Below are 16363 nucleotides of genomic sequence, written 5' to 3'. Positions count from 1 at the left end.
TGCATAACATAATCCCTCTCTAGCCGGGTGTCTTAGAAAAATGATTGGACTGCCCATGCTCCTGTCCACCCAACCATTTCCATTTAGGAATGACTCAGGACTAACTCTCCTGGGCAAACGGGGCAGTGTGGCACCCTCACAGGCACAGAGGTCCATATGGTCCCCCTGCAATGGGTGGAAAGAAGGCTACCTTGGCAGCCCCATGACACTATGGGTATCAAGTAGAGAAGGAGGTTCCCGCCGCTATAGAAAACTCAGATTAGGTCATCCGAAGGCTGACTGAAACGTGCTAGTTTTTCTCAAGTGTATGCCAGCTCTATTAATCCCAATTCAGTAGACAACGAAAGAAATACCTTTATTGTTTATTAGAAAATGACACAAAGCCGGTAAAGAGTTTAAGAGGAACACATTTAGAGATTCTGTTTGCAGTGTCAGATTGTAGCGGCACAAACGGCTGAGTACTTCTGTAAGGGGTGTACCATCAACCTTGTTTTTCTGTTCTTAATGCGTTTGAGCACTGGTGCATCATCTCAATTTAGGGTTGTACCATCGTCCAGGTTACCATATTTAATCTTCCTTAAGTCTACAAAGGTTTTGCAAGCCATCTTCAGAAATGCTGACCTGCCTTGAGAAAGAAGTAGGTCCAAAACACATGCCGGGAACGTCCTCATTTAAAAAAAAAAAATAAATACATCTATAACTCATACAGTAGCACTTGCTACTTAATTCGGTGAGAGGGAATACAAGATGTCAGCACACACTGCAGAGCTCTCAATGTTCCCCCATGATGCATCTGCAGCTACCTGAATTCCAAGAAAAGAAACTGGACTGTGTGACATCTGACTGATGGCATAGGGAAACGTGAGAGCTCTACCACTTAATCGTGAATGCATAATCATTGTCCCTGTGCTGCAATGGGACATTATTATGATTGCCTCATTTATTTGATCCTCTTATGTATACATTACTTACTGAGCTGTTATATTTTCATTGTGTTGCTATATGAAGACAGCGGAAGTCCTTAACTCCTTGTGTCATGAGTGTGGATGTCAATCTCTTGACACATTCATGTTCCAATCTCTTGACACATTCATGTTTTCACTGTTTTGGGTTGGCAGCCGCATATGCAGAAGCTCTCTAACTCCCCACTAGGACAACAGTAAACTTAGTGGGCAGTAGTAGTTTACTGTGGTTTCATCGAAAGCCGCCTAAGTCCTTTGGGGGCAGGACATTGTTGGCTAGAGGACTATACCACAAAAGCCGCAAACGCTACGAAAGGGGATTCTTTATGGAGCTGAAAGCTATGAAACAGAAGTTGCTGTTCATGCATTTAAAACTCCCTTTTCTAGTTCTTGATTTTGTAGTGCATGGCCAATGGAGAATGCCGCTCTTTGATCGCAGTAAAGTCTACGCAATTTACCAGCAAGTTCTGCTTAAATGTCATGCCACGCAACCCTCCCATGATTGAAGGGTGCGCAATGCCTTGAACCTGGGAATGATCAGTTTTCCCAAACCCTATCCCCTTGTTCAGAAGGTTCTATAAAATGGCATAGTCGGTGGTTGGCGCGTTACAAAAACACAATGGGCTTCATTACATGGTAGGAGGTAACCATTCCTCTATTAGCGGCATGGCTACTTCCCTTAAAGCATACCGGGTCCGGGTAGGCAGTATGGGGACTTACCAGGTCATTCCGACCCTGGAGGACCCGGTAAGTCCCCATGCCAAATACCATCCCCCATTCCCATAGAGCCCACATAGGGCTCAATGGGAATGGGGAAGGAACTAATAACGGTACCGCAATTTGGTCAGACCAGGCGTTAAGGACGGGACCCGCTGAGGGACCTCGTAGTAGGGCGCTAAGGGATTACCGGCACCGGTGCCGGTAAACCCTTAGCGCCTACCGTGTAATGAGGCTTAATATCTGCAGCGGCTTCCCCCTAATGGCTGAAGGGGGCGCCGGCCCACTCATTTTGGACAAGCTGCCAAGCAAGCCCAGTGAAAACACTAAGTGCTCCCTCAGCTACAAGAAGCAGCTGAGAGAGTGCTTCTGGGTTGGCTTGAACTATCAAAGGGACACACGGATTCCATTTGACAGTTCACAACGCAGCACGCATGTCCAATGGGCTATGCAAGGCCAATTCCGCTTTGCTTTCCCAACATAGCATGGCCTATGGGGATGCAGGATGGGCTACTGCAGCTCTGAATGTGCGAGGGGGCTCTCCTGCACCTGCCTCTACATTCAGAGCTGATGGGGCATGATTTCGTGTTTGCTTTAACCATGATGCCTAGTAAACAAATGCCATGCCAGGGGCATAAAGTGGAACCAGACTGGCTGCAGCAATTCAATCCAGTCTAGCCATGTAATGATATGATATGCTATGGCATTTATAACACGCCTATACACAAGTGTTTCAGCAAATGTTTTCATGCTGCAGCCAGTCTGGTTACTTTTTTATGCCTCGTGCATGGATTTCTTTTGCTGGTCATCATGGTTGATGAAAACATGGCAGGAGTTGTTATGTGGCTAGAATGGTCTACCGATGTTGCAGCCAGTGTAGTTACTTTTTCTGACTCAGGCATGGCATTTTTTACTGGGCATCCAACTTAAAGCAAACAATGTTGACTTATCATGTTTGGGTTAACCTTGAGGCCCAGTAAACAAATTCCATAACAGACTGGCTGCAGCAACATAAGCCAGTCTACCCAATTAATAACACTTAACCTGTTTGCTTTAACATGATGCTCAGTGCCACATGCCATGCCAGAGTCATACTACCTAACCAGACTGGCTGCAGCAATGTAAACCAGTTTAGCTACATAATAACACTTATCATGTTTGCTTTAACCATGATGTCCAGTAAACATGCCATGGCAGAGGCAGAAAATGTAATCACACCAGCTGCAGTAATGCAGTCTAGTTAAGCCACTTAACAACACTTATAATGTATGCATGATATATGGTGTTACGTGGCTAGACTGGCCTGTATTGCTGCAGCCAATCTGGTAATGTTTTCTTCGGTGGCACTGGCATGTCATTTTTGGCAGGGCGTCATGGTTAAAGCAAACATAATTGTTGTTATGTGAGCAGGTGGGTCTATATTGCTGAAGTCAGTCTGCTCACATTTTCATCCTGTGGCTTGGCATGTTTACTCTACATCAAGGGTAAACTAAATATGAGTGTTAATATGTGGCTAGACTATACTACATTGGTTTTATCTTTATTTTCTAAATGCAGTATGACATTTTGTACTGGAATAGCCAACTGAGCATGTTCTTTTATAGTAATTCTGGTACGTACAGGTACATCGTGCATGGACATGTATGAACACAGCCAGCATACAAATGCTTGGTTCCATGTGATTTTAACAAATCAACAAATAGCGAATACTTCTATACTAATAACGAAACAATATTGCATTTCTTTTTGTTTTTTTAATTTGGGGGTTCCCCCGTCAAGCCCACAGTTTCTCTAGCTTTATTACCCTGCCCCAAATCTCCTCCCCACCCCTTTTAAACCTGTCCCCTTACACCCATATATACTTTAAACAATAAATTCGATATTTTTTCATAATTTTTGTTTCGTTATAAAGGTGATTCGTTATTGTCAATTCGTTGGAATCACTGTATACCAAATGCTTTTATACTGGCATATATCGTGGGCAGAGTCAAAAGGAGTTGGAAAAATGTTCTGTGCACTGTTGGTGACTTGCATTTATTGGATCTTTTCATTTGTTACCCTACGAAACCAAATGTAAACTGTGTGGCTTTTGACCAAAATGTTCAAATGTGATTCCCCCACCCCCTCTGGTTGGTTTGGGCTTCCTCGCTACGCTTGGTTACTTTCACATTTTCATGGGAAATATGCATGCCCCCGCCAATTAAAAAAGCCATCCGCTGCCACTGCTCAACAAATGCACAATAAATACATACATGCTGATTGGTCAAGTGGCAGGTACAATGTTAGGTCCGCAAACTGTTCACCCAGTACTCCCCACAAAATGGGCACTCAGACCCTCAAAGATACAAAGGGCCACCCAAGGTAATGGCCGGAGCCCTAGCATTTCCTCATTTCTGAATTAAGAACTCAATGCGACCACCTCAAGTTTAGAACGTTTCCTAAAACAGTAGCAAGGTGAAGCACACACATACCAAGCAAAGCTATTGTGACTATAACTAGGACTGTGTCTGTATCCTGTTTTGTGTGCAACCACTTTCTGCAATTACCCTTAGACCATGAGGCCCGTATGCCGGCCCGCTAGGAACGTCGCTGTCCTTCAACGTTCACTTATAAACATAAAGTGCAACTTGAAGCGGGATGCCCCTATCAATCAACCAACAATAGTCGCTCATTGGAATAGTCATTGTTTTAGCAAAGTCAGTCCATCCTTTGATTTCAGCATCTGTGTATGTATTTATGGCATGTGTCTCATATAACACCAGACTTGCCAGCTACTCATCCACTATTGATGAATGGGTGCATAACATGCAACAAAACTGCAACAACAGTTTCCTAATGAGTCACTGCTGGTCACTTAGCTACTGATTCCAGTGTCATTCTATTCAAAATGAGTGAGCACGCAGTGTTGACGAGGGAATCCAAATCGGCTGCGTCCACTAAAAACTGTGCATTGGCCCTTGCTCTGTGTACCACGCATTTGGGCTTTTCGGCCCTTTTCATTGATTACAAAAAAATAAAATATTTAAGACACAGAGTGAAAACGGCTGATGTGGGGCGACTCCATAGTTTGTGATAGTCATTTGCCAGATGGGGAACTTGCTAATTACACATTATGTAGAGAAGGACCCCAGAGCCGAATAGAGATGTGTAATTTACACAATAATTAGTAATTATACACTCATTGCCAAAATGCTTTTACACATGTATCAGACATAGATTTTACGTTCGGTATTGCCCTGATACTTCACTGTTTACGACCTATTATACATTGATCCAAACATGTACCTGAAGTACGTTTTCAAAATACCCAACAAGTATGCAAATTGTTAGCTCAACAAATACGCTTTTGAGCTATATGTCATAAATTGGAATTACCCTTCAGTGAGAATGGTCTATTTGCGCGTCATTACGATTCCCTTTTTTTAATTGAAATTGTTTGCCTTTTTTTTAAAATCAGGGAGGCGGGGGATCACACCCATTCGCCCTCCCCACTTTCAAACACTCTCCACTTCTACCTATTTAATACCCCACACCCTTTTTTCCTCTGTGTATGCCCTATCCTGACATATAAAAATATTCTCTTGGTCAACATTTTCTCTCAATGGTTGGGGTGAAATGGTGATTCTCAATGGAATTTTGGAATTGGTGACTGTATCCGAAAACCTTTAAATGCCACCAGCATCTAAATAAACAGAAGACTTGGGAGGCTGAGTTGCAAAAGACCACCCTGAAGGTTGTGCTGTGGTCTAATAGATCAATTAATGAGATCATGGGGATTAGCCCGCTCTCACGGCGCTCCTAATTAATTCAATGGCAAGCCCAAGAGGAGAAAGCTTTAGCCGTCTTACCGCAGAGTTCATGCCGGGAGCAAGGCAAAGCTTCCTGACGGTTTCCATCACGTCTTCTCCCTGGGACTTGGACACAATGAGCTCCTTTTCGTAAAGCAAATTACTGCTGAAGAGGTCCTTTGAATCCACTGCAAATAGAGAAGTTGGCAACCATTTAATTTCAGTTTAACCTCTAAAGTGATAATTACCTTAGGTTCTGCCCAAATAGTGCTAACCCATTTAAAGAACAATTTCGCATGCCTTGCGCTCCAACTTCAATCAACTTTGCTGTGTAAAGATACCCAGGTCGATCGCAATGAAGTGGCTCTCCTTAAAGTACCCGGTTCTTACAAAAATACTGTATAGGTGCAATAAACAATTGTTGAAGAAAGGACATTTCCTGTAAATGGCATCAACAAAGCAATTCAGTGATTATATTCCGAGATTTTTCTAAAGAAGGGCTGTTTTTCATAGTTCAAAAGTATGTCATCAATTGTGTAAGAGGTCCCCTCTTTTCCTTTGACTTGTCGGGTAATAATAATTTCCCCCACTGTGATATAGGGCGTTGGTTGTGAATGTAGGATAGCACAGGGACAACGTGCTGCTCTTGGAAGACTCGGATCCGTGCTTAAAAACCAAACTCAGGTATTAAGCGTGTTAACCTATAAATAAAAAACAATCAAACTTCTGTGAAAGAAGCTGCCACAGACACAAAGTGCACTTGGATTTGATGCATATATAATAGTGTGGCAGTTGCAGCACTATAGTTGAGTATCAGGTACCATAGGAAACCCGAACATTTAATTGCTAATAACCTCGCAGACCTTTCAGGAAGCAACCTATTATTCTTGGAACTGGTTCTTAATGCAGGCTACCACCAGCTAAAGCAGAGCAAGGAATCCCATGGCTTCAAAGTTACCGGCACCTGAACTCGTCGCCTAATCTACCACAGATGTCTTTAAATAATGATGCCCACTAAATGACCATCATAATTGAATCAAGCTGGGCCATGACGCACTGGTGCACTCCTGGATAGATGCAGAACTCCTGCCAAGCTCAAGAATGATACGACAGCGGCTGGAGGACAGTGGTCTAACAGTGAGAAAAGCGTGAGAATTTCAAGGACTGACTGGAGTCCTTTGGATACAGCATCAGAAAAAAAGGCACCAGAGCCAATCCAAAGAAAACGAAAGACATCAAAGAAGTGCCTCCAACACAATCTGCAGGGTATCAGGATGAAGTCTTATTTGCAACAAAAACATTGAAAAAAAGCAATTTATCAAGAAAATATGGAGTCGAAAAAGGGCAATTTAAGCCAGTTCACCATAATGACCAATTTGACATCTAACGTAGAACCACAAGAAGGCCATTGCAAAGACTAAGGGTACCCTTAAAGCTAACATCATAAGTGCATTCACAGACATCAAGAACACAGAAATGATCATTAAAGCCCACCCCGGCCGAAACAGTGTTGTCTTCATGAAGGCATACCGACTAGGGAAATGTCATAAAGTTGCATATGCAAGCATTGCAGTCCATCCACAAAGCTAAGAGAGTGTCTGCTCGAGAGGTGAGACATCAACACAGAGGCACTTTGCGCAGCAAGACACAGGGAGTGGCTGTCCTGTGGACACTAGGTCCCAAAAAGAATAGCTACAAGCCCGTACACCCCTGATCTGCATGCTGCAATGCCTCAACATGCATGACAGCAATGTAGCAGTAGCTTGGGCACTAGGACCCAGAGGCTACAGCTGCAAGCCCTTGAACCCATTGCCTACGCGTTGCAGTGCGTCAGCAGGTGCCACGTCTAGGCTGCAGCCGTTTGAGCAATCGAAGAGTCGTCAGTTGGTGGTAATTCCTATCCACTGATTTATCCATCGTCTTGTTTTATCATTTCCATTCATCCGAACTTCACCATTTTAAGTGTAGTGAGCCGGGGGATTTTGCAGCTGGTAAAATCAGGTGAATTGAACGAGCATAGGTCGAGCACCAATTTCTGGCTTCTAAGATGCTGACCTCATTTCATGGCAAATGAATCATTTTGGATTTTGTGCAGCAGTATTCTGCGTTGCTCGATGTTAACTCTATCATTGGCTCTAGCAGCTTGATAGGCCTCAAGTATAGGTTGGATATTAAAGTATAATGCTGATCATCAAGCCACCTTATAGTTTATTGCTGCAGCACTTTAGGCTGCGCCTATTGCTGGTTGCATTCTTATCCCAAGCAACAGTGAAGGGTGTTGCATGAATAGAACTGTGTTGATTGTAGTGATCGGTGGGGCCAAGGATTTGGGGTTGTCCCCAACAGTAGGCACACTGAACCCCATACGTGTGGAAACGGAGGTGTCAGGGGGGCTTGGAGCCGCTATACATAAGCTTCCTTGGGTACTGGCGTATTGACCAATCGCTATTATGTTTTACCTAAAAGTACTTGTATATATTTACATCTACAGGGCCTGATTCATGGAATTATTTGCACAGTGCAAAGGGAATTTGCACTGCTGAAACGTGACAGTGCAAAAAATGCCATGAAACGGGCCTATAGTTTCTAAGTCTTGCCTTTTTTGCATCTTACTAACATTCATGGTGAATATTGATTTACTTCTGGTGACCTCATAACAGCTACTGAATAGCTGCTTAATATTGAGAGTATTTTTTTCAACTGAATTCTGTTATACATTAAATTGTATTTTTGATCATCGTATATCACATTTACGCACATTGTCTCATACATTGGTATTTGCATCTTTGTAAATTGCACATTGCATTTGTCTACTGTGAGGAAGACATAGTATCAAGACTAAACACTAAATAGCAACCTTTACTAAACACAGTGGCTAAATCACACGTTTGGATCCCAGAGACATGGGGATCCATGTAAATTCTTTCTTTTTACAATCCGAGCAATTGATGGAAAGTTATCACTCGTTTTTACAATTAGTGGCAACCCAACCCCACCTAAGATGGCCGCCGTATAAATGATCATGGAGTCCTTGCAACAGCGTTACTAACGCCTCATCCAGGTCTCTGTGAATCGTAGAATGACTCAGCGGTTCATATGCTACAGCGGTAGACTGCGAGCAGGTCCTGCACCCTGACAGGTAAGGCCATTCTGCCCGCACTCGGCAGACATTCAGAACCATTGAGGTGCCCTTAGTGCGATAAAACACTAATTGGATATTCTCGTTCCATTTAGGTTTTTGTCCGCGGGGCTACTTGAAAGAAAAGAGAAACTAGGCTCATTTAAAAGTGAAATTTCACCTCCAGCTGAGAGGTAAGAGTCTGTGTTATGAAAATAGTGCCCGCCAAAACCGAGTTGTTTCCGATCCCTTCTAAGGTGATCTTCATACCAATAAGAAACCCCTTTCTTTCTGTATTTTCACAATAGGATCAGACAGAGATAAGCCCTTGTGGCTTATACAACTTTCAAATAACAGAACCTTTGGAATTAATACACCCATAGGTAAGCTGTGTGTGTTTTCAATACTGCACAGCACATTATTCATTCTTCTTTAAATAATCGGTGCATGAATACTCCCCTGACAACTGTCTCCATTCCCCCTGCAGCGCAGACATCATACAGTACAGACCCCCGTCCTGATGAAGGCCGTATACCATATTAAGCCCACCTAGAAACGGCTGAAACACTGTGGTGTAGACGCACCATCCCCAACTGCAGTATATTCATGCTGCTTTACACAAAGAAAATGGCTTGTTTTTGTTGAAATATTTAAGTGATGTTGTAAATGTCCAACTGTCTATATGTTTGCTATTTTCATGTGAACTTCATGACAAATGAAATTTGAATTTGATTTTGTTTTGCGCACACAAAATGGTTGTTTTACCGAAAAACTTTTGGCTCCGTGTGATGTAAATATTTTCTGTACTTCAGGTCAATGACCCCCTTTTTTTGATATTAACTCTGGAGCGTCCATTTTATATTGAACTGTACAACTTTAGATAAAGAATAAGATTGAATCTACAACAGTTTGAAAATGTGTATTCTTTCTTTATTCAGAGGGTGACAAAAAAACAGGAGTATTCTGACAGCACCTATTTTTCTTGAACCTATTCAATTGTACTGATTGTTCCCTACTAACCCTCCTGGGTAGAATAGGCTCCCAACCAGGAGCCCTAATTTTTGAATCAAGACTACACAGACACACGTGATCACAGTTCAAGGATGTTTATTAAACTGAATAGGTAGGTTGGAAAAACACCTAATCTAAACCTAAATCTGAGATGGGAGCAAGCTACCACCATCAAAATGAAAAATAAGGAAGCCCTAGTCGCGTCTTGTCAAATAAAAAGGGCCTATTCTAAAAAAAAAAAAACGATTGCCAATCCTTACAACTAAATACTAAAAGAGTGTGGGATAAGATTCACAAGAAGAAAATAAGTGTTCACAAATGATAAGTCAGGGTGTGGTAGCCGGCGGTCTCCCTTCCCCACGTTTTGAGCACAGGACAAGGTGGGACTCCTGAGCAAGGCACACGCTTGAGCTTTCCCAGCACGAGACAAAAGTTCCACTTTAGGTGTCAGGGCCGTCGGTAGTTAAGTTTCTTTTCTACAAAAATTCTCTTGCCTCTGAGGACCTGATAGGCTCCAAAAATAACAGACAAAAAGTTCCTTTCAAATGTACGTTGGGTGATGCCTTCACCCCTAGGTCCACCTCTTCTGGACTCAGATCCTTCTCGAATCTCAGACTCCCTCTGTCAGGTTCACTACAGCTTTTCACGAATGCTTCCCCCTGTTACGTTCAGGAGTTTTAATGTCTTTTTGAACAGCTCACTGTGGACATCCCTCTGTCGGGTTCACCTTTGTGAGCACACTGTCCATTGGGACTTTAAACTTCGTCCTGTTCTGTGGGCATCTGCTGTCGGGTTCACTCTTGCCAATTTTACAGTTCCTTTATTTCCTTTGTTTCTAGTCGTTTGCCGGTCAAAGGCCTTCGACCATTGGTCAAAGTGTATGAAAAGAAATAGTGGAACCTACTGGCCTGCCCCGTGCCCCACAAATCCTATTGACACACCACTCTCCCACGAACAATACAAACCCCAAGCACATGCACCTGCTGTTTTAGGGATCATTCAGTGCAGTGCACTGAAAGTGCAAATTTCAACTTCTTCCTACACTTTTATTTGAAAATGAAACAATTTCAGAACGGTTTCTTTTTAAAATAAAATTAAATTATAGGAAAAGTAAAACTTCATTAATAAAATTAGAGGAGCACTGCTCCCAACCGCTCCCGCCCACTTTGACCACAGTTCGACTGTACAGAGGATTTTGCAAGACCCTGTATGGCCACTTTGACCTCTCTTTGCAACTCTCCTTCGGCTCTGTGGTATCAGTAGCTTCTACAAAATATGGGATTAACCAGAGTCTCTCGAATGAGCACCAACGTGGTGCCGGACCCATCTGCAGCTGATTTTCCCTTGATATTTCTTTGAACTTTTCCTTATTTGCCACTTTGTGGCTTTCATTCAACACAGTTTGGTTTCTTTATCGGTTCCCCCTCAACTCACCAGCTGTGATGAAATGCTCGGCTTTTCAGTATAGCTGGAGTCAAGGCCGGTACAACGGTAGCAGGCGTCTCCCTCTGTCCTGCTTATCAGCGTAGGTATACTCTGTGTACCGTTGAGTTCTGCTGCAACACACTTGGGCAATTGTTCACGGTCTTACGATTCCTTCCACGGAGGTCTCGCGGATCTGGGTTGGAAAGGGCAAGGTAGCTTCTCTCCTTGTCAGTCTTTCGCTTCTCGCTGCTTTTCTCCTCCTCTTGAACTGCTGTGCTTGGATAGCTTTCTCGTTATGCGGTCTGCTTTGCTCACATTGTGCTCTCGTGCTCCACCTTTTAGCCCTGTGGGGAGGGAAAAGGGCTGTCGGGTGTGTGTTATCCTGGTCAAGTACCTGACTTTGCCTGACCCTTGTGTTGGGACATGTCAGGTAAACGGCTTTGGTGTTTGTCCGTCATCTTTTGTGATGTGTGAAAGTGTTTGGGTTGGAAAAGGGAGGGGGTAGAGTGTTTGAGTATCCTACGTGGTAGGTGGGGGGAAAGATGTTACCAGAAGGGAGATACCGCATCTCACCCTGTCACTGTGCCACTTCTACTCCCCGAGGACCACTCATACAGGTATCCTCCCTCACTGGTCCACCCCCAGGAACTGGATCCAATAGCGATGGCCGCGGCCTAGCCACCTGGATAACAGATCGCTGGGGACTAGCCAGGGAGACACCTTCAGGTTTTACACAGTTTACTGTACCTGTCATAAAAAGATGATGTTACAAAATGTTATTGTTTTGCTGCTAGAGAGGGTAGAAGATTACTGCACTTTACTTTACAGTTTGACAGAACAGACGAATACAGAGTAGATTAAATATTAATTTATAATATCAGCAATGCAACAATACATTTTTACCTTTTCAAATTGAGGGATGCTAATATCTATTTACAATTAGGGCAACATTCAAGATCCAACTTATTCAAGGAAGAGTCTCTTAATCCAATACATTATTAATGCTTATTAAAAGCAGCCAGGGATATTGGCCTTTATATTAATACGGTTGAAAATGCAATATCCTTGTAGCCTAGCCTGCAGTCCAACTTGAACTAGTAATTACGATCAAAAAGGTTTATTGACCCAGTAACACTGACATAACAAAATAGGGATCGCTGTCATGGAGTCTTCTTTAGATCTCATATGCAGCAGAGATTAGGATGCCAAGAAAATACAGATGGAGGGCCAACGGGAGAAGAGTTTGGGGAAAAGAAAGTAAAAGAAGATTTATACAAAAGGTCCCAATAGACATTTTCTGAATAACCCTGTGGGATTCCTCTGTCAACAACTGCCAATACATCTCTAGGCCAATGCGACCAACTACTAAAGAAAAGTTAAGAAATTCCCCCGAGACCCTTTGCTGGAAAGTGGCCAGAGAGACAGCAAACTCGATATTGCAGTCTAGTCCATCATATCTCCAGCCCCCAAAACACCTGTCTGTCACTGCCAACACACTGCTCTTCACTATCCTGCAGCTGTTCCACCTCCCAGTGCTCTTTATTTAGGACAAGGTGCTGCACTTTTGTTTTTTTATAGGAATCCACCCTCAACCTTCAATTTCTTTCTGTCCCTCGTTTCATTGTAAAGAATCCCCTGCAGGGTTACAACATCACTCTGCTACCAAAGGCCTGGTGCTGCATCAAAACCAGGGGAGTTGTGGCTGTTAGTAGCAGGAGTTCATTTCTTGGACTGACTGAGTGAGAAGAGTTTGGGGCTTGTGGGAGAAAGCAGGGTAGAACTCTGGCCAAAAGGAGCAGGGAATCTGGCCCCTGCCGTGACCCATACCCAGCAAATGCCTTGCCCTGCCCTCGATTGGCAAAAATCCCAGCAGACAACTGAGCATGGCACCTGAGCATGTAGGTTTGAGTCATCCCTCATATTAAGGAAGGTGAAATGCGTGAGTGGGGTCCTCAAATTCTAAGCTGCACTTTCACTGAACCTTAAACTCTTGCCTCCTATAAGCCTTAGCAGGCTTTGGCAATGTCTGAGTTTTCAAACCAACACTTTCCCTCATTTGCCAACTTGCAGATGCTTGTTTTGTTCCTTAGGGGGTACAATGTATCTATTTGAGACAGAGAGAAAGGGGGGTGGGTGGCATTGGGAGCTAGAGACATGGGACGTGTCTGCAAATGGCTAGTGGTAGGAGTGCAGGGTTGCAGGTTGTTTTGACTTGTAAGGCCTTCTCCTTTCCCCCACCAAACCAACTCCCCCTGAAGATCTCCTACCACGTTACACTGCACACACAAGCCCCCACAGAAGGTCACCACAGACCTAGTTACTAGTACATCAACAGTAACTGAGCCACGACTAAGCTCTCCTCTTTAGCCTGTCGCACTCTCCCACATCAGCGGCTAACCAGACTCAAAGCCTCTCTCTGTCTGGCCGCCCACCTTGGGGCCTCTTCCTGTCCTTTGATGTCCTGGGTGTTAGTCTTAGCAGTGCACGGTGGTGGCGCGAGTTGTGGTTGCTTAGCTTAACATAACTGGCAAATTTCTGAGGTTTTTCGGTTTTATCTGTAACCATAATGTGGGGTTAAAAAGGTTTAAAAAAACCCTTTCACGTAAAATGTGAAAGTAGGAAATCCATTTGAATGAGTCACACACTCCACAGCGCCCCTAGGATCCATCGCTGGAAGTTCCCCTCCATTTCTGAGCTACAACAACAAGGCATTGTGGGTATGCACATCAGCACAAATGCAAACCTTTTCTCCAGGAAAACAGACATTTTGCAAGGCTGTCAGGACAACTACATACCTGGTTTCACCCTTATGAGGGATCATCCGTGCAGTATAGTCCTGACAGCCTTATGGTGGGAGCAAACCAGGTATGTAGTTGTCCTAACAGCTTTGCAAAATGTCTGTCTTGGACTCATTCCTGGGGTGGGCGCGAGACCCCAGCCTGAAATGTAAAAATAAAAAAAAATGGTAAAAGAATTGGGAGGAAAGGTAAAGTGGGACAGGAGGGTGACCCCTGGGCAGGGGTGGCTCATCCATAATGGGCGAGGGGGCATCAACCCAGTGGCCCCCTCACACATTCTCAAGGAGCCGAGGAGCCAACCCAGTGAAACACTGAGTGCTCCCTCAGCTGCTTTTTCCAGCTGAGGAAGTGCTCCTGGGCTGGCAGAACTGTTAAAACTGTTTCCCTTTGATAGTTAAGGTCCTCAGCCGCACAGGCTCAAGGAGCCATGCAAGGCTGGGGGTGTTTGATTCGCCAGCCTTGCATAGCTCATTGGAAATGCTGGCTGTGGAACTGCATGTCTGTGCGAGGGGGGCTCCTGTGCTTCCTCGCACATACAGATATCGCAAATACTAGGAATATTACCCCTATAAACCCTTCATCCTTTCTGACAGAAAGAAGAACACTGTGAATGGGAAGAAGGGAAAAATAAACTTTTGGGGGATTGCATTGTCATGCATGTAAAGCTGTTGCCGTAGTGCAGAGACATCTACAATCAAATTTAAACCAGAACATAAATGGCAATGGAATTATACTCTGAGCCCTTGTTTTTAAACAAAAATTACAATATGGGATCCACATGAATTTGATACTAATTCTAAGAATCAAAGTGGTCAACATTCCTTCAATGGTTTGCAAAGATAAAAGACACGCATACCCTTGGAGATAAAACCCTGCATCAATTTAACGCAGTTGAAGTATCTAATAGGTTTATTCTTTCAACTGGAATGGATGAGATGGACTGACTCTCCTCTAAGCTCAAGCAAGCTGAACATATCACATTGCTCGTGCCTATTCATTTAGTAGAGAACCAGCTATTACCTTATGTGGAGCCTGCAATGAATATAACTGATGAACCAAATCCTAATAGCTTCAGTATGCTAGACTGTCTTTCATGGAATGTGGCAGGAATACTCCCCAAAGTAGACTTAGTCAAGTAGAGATCGTTTATAAAGGATTAGGAAACACTCCTTTTGCGGGAATTCTGGTATTTGGAGTTTTCTAGACTGAGTGGTGTCAGGGGTCAGAACTGAGAGACGGGCACAAAGTTGTATTCTTCTCAATGTTTGCCATTTTATTAAACTTAAAGAGAGGTGAGGTAAATGCCTACCTGTCCCTATCCTAGCGAGAATGTTCCTACCTAGCAAACTAAAGAAAGATGACCTAGGGCCTCATTACGAGTGTGGTGCCCTATGGGGGCTCAAAGGGAATGGGGAAATACCGGGTATGGGTCCCGCAAAAGGGAATTACCTGGCCCTCCAAGGTTGGAATGGCCCGTTAAGTCCCCTTTTGCGGGACCCGGACCCGAGTTTGGAGGTAGCCATGCCGCTAGAAATGGCATGGCCACCTCCAAACTCGTAATGAGGCCCACTGTCTTTTATAATGCAGTAGTTTGTCAGGATGCTAATAATCAACAATTTCTTTTCATAACACCTTTTTCTATCATCACCACATATCTTCTGATCCACTGTTTCTTTCCTGATAATCAACGTCCAGAATTCAATCTCCTACTACTACAATCTGTTCTTCTCTGTTAGTGGCAATGCATGTTCCAAGGCTCTCCACACCAGTATCCTATGTGAGGTGGGTTAAACAATGATTGCCTATCTTTAAAGTTGTTAAACTGTTTGCAATATGGGTGGCAGATTTACCCAAACTGGCATCTCAAGAAAGAAGAATTGCACTGGTGTTGCTCTTCTGCCTGTTTGTTATAGCCTCTTGGTTTCTGGCAATGTGGATTACAGGTTTCTCCATTTGGACATCTCATAAAAGGAAAATTGCACTCTTTCTGCCCTCACCTCGTTATGGTCTCTTGGCTGTTGGCAATGTGGGTTACGAATTTCCCCAAGTTGACGTCTCATGAAAGGAGAATTGCACCCTTTTTGCCTTCTTATTCTATTTGCTCGGTATTCAAAATTGTCTGATATTCGGAAATGTTCTGCGTGGAGCACCCCAGGGCTACCTTCTCTTGCAGGCCGACTCACTGACTTTGCTCAGCATCTCTGCGTCACTCCTTGCTGCTACAGCTGACCCTCTGTAGACCAGTAGTCTGGTTGACACCTCTCCCATTGCTCCATCGACGGCACAGCCCTTCTCTGGAGCTCCACCTGCTCTGTGGGATCGCTGCATCCTCCAGCACTTCAGAGTTGTTTGCGTCTGGACAGGAACACATCTCCTGCATAGATGGGCTTCTCTCCCTGCTGCTGACCATGACTCCACTTCCTGCTGTGTGCACTCTGCAAAGCCGCACTCCTCTTCCCACGTTGGCTACAGCTGGCGTTCGCACTCCATCTTGAACTTTAACCGCTTCGGTGTCTCTCCTGACTGCTTCTGCCTCTGCTACTC

At 44.0% G+C, this 16363-nt stretch overlaps 1 protein-coding gene across 2 annotated transcripts in view; it reads right to left on the bottom strand.

Annotated features, from left to right (window-relative positions):
• The window catches only part of LOC138569646 (uncharacterized), a 1436407-nt gene that overhangs the window by 1247870 nt on the left and 172174 nt on the right, over window positions 1-16363 (bottom strand). For both annotated transcript variants that reach the window (XM_069647797.1, XM_069647798.1), the window contains exon 8: window positions 5528-5655. In XM_069647797.1, coding sequence (XP_069503898.1) covers window positions 5528-5655 — 128 coding nt within the window. The remainder of the gene's footprint in view (window positions 1-5527; window positions 5656-16363) is intronic.

Source organism: Ambystoma mexicanum, chromosome 2q (genome assembly GCF_040938575.1).
Source record: "Ambystoma mexicanum isolate Mex_15411 chromosome 2q, UKY_AmexF1_1, whole genome shotgun sequence".
Classification (NCBI taxonomy): Eukaryota; Metazoa; Chordata; class Amphibia; order Caudata; family Ambystomatidae; genus Ambystoma; species Ambystoma mexicanum.
The sequence above is the reverse complement of the archived record's forward strand: the minus strand, read 5'-3'. Positions and strand labels throughout refer to the sequence as shown.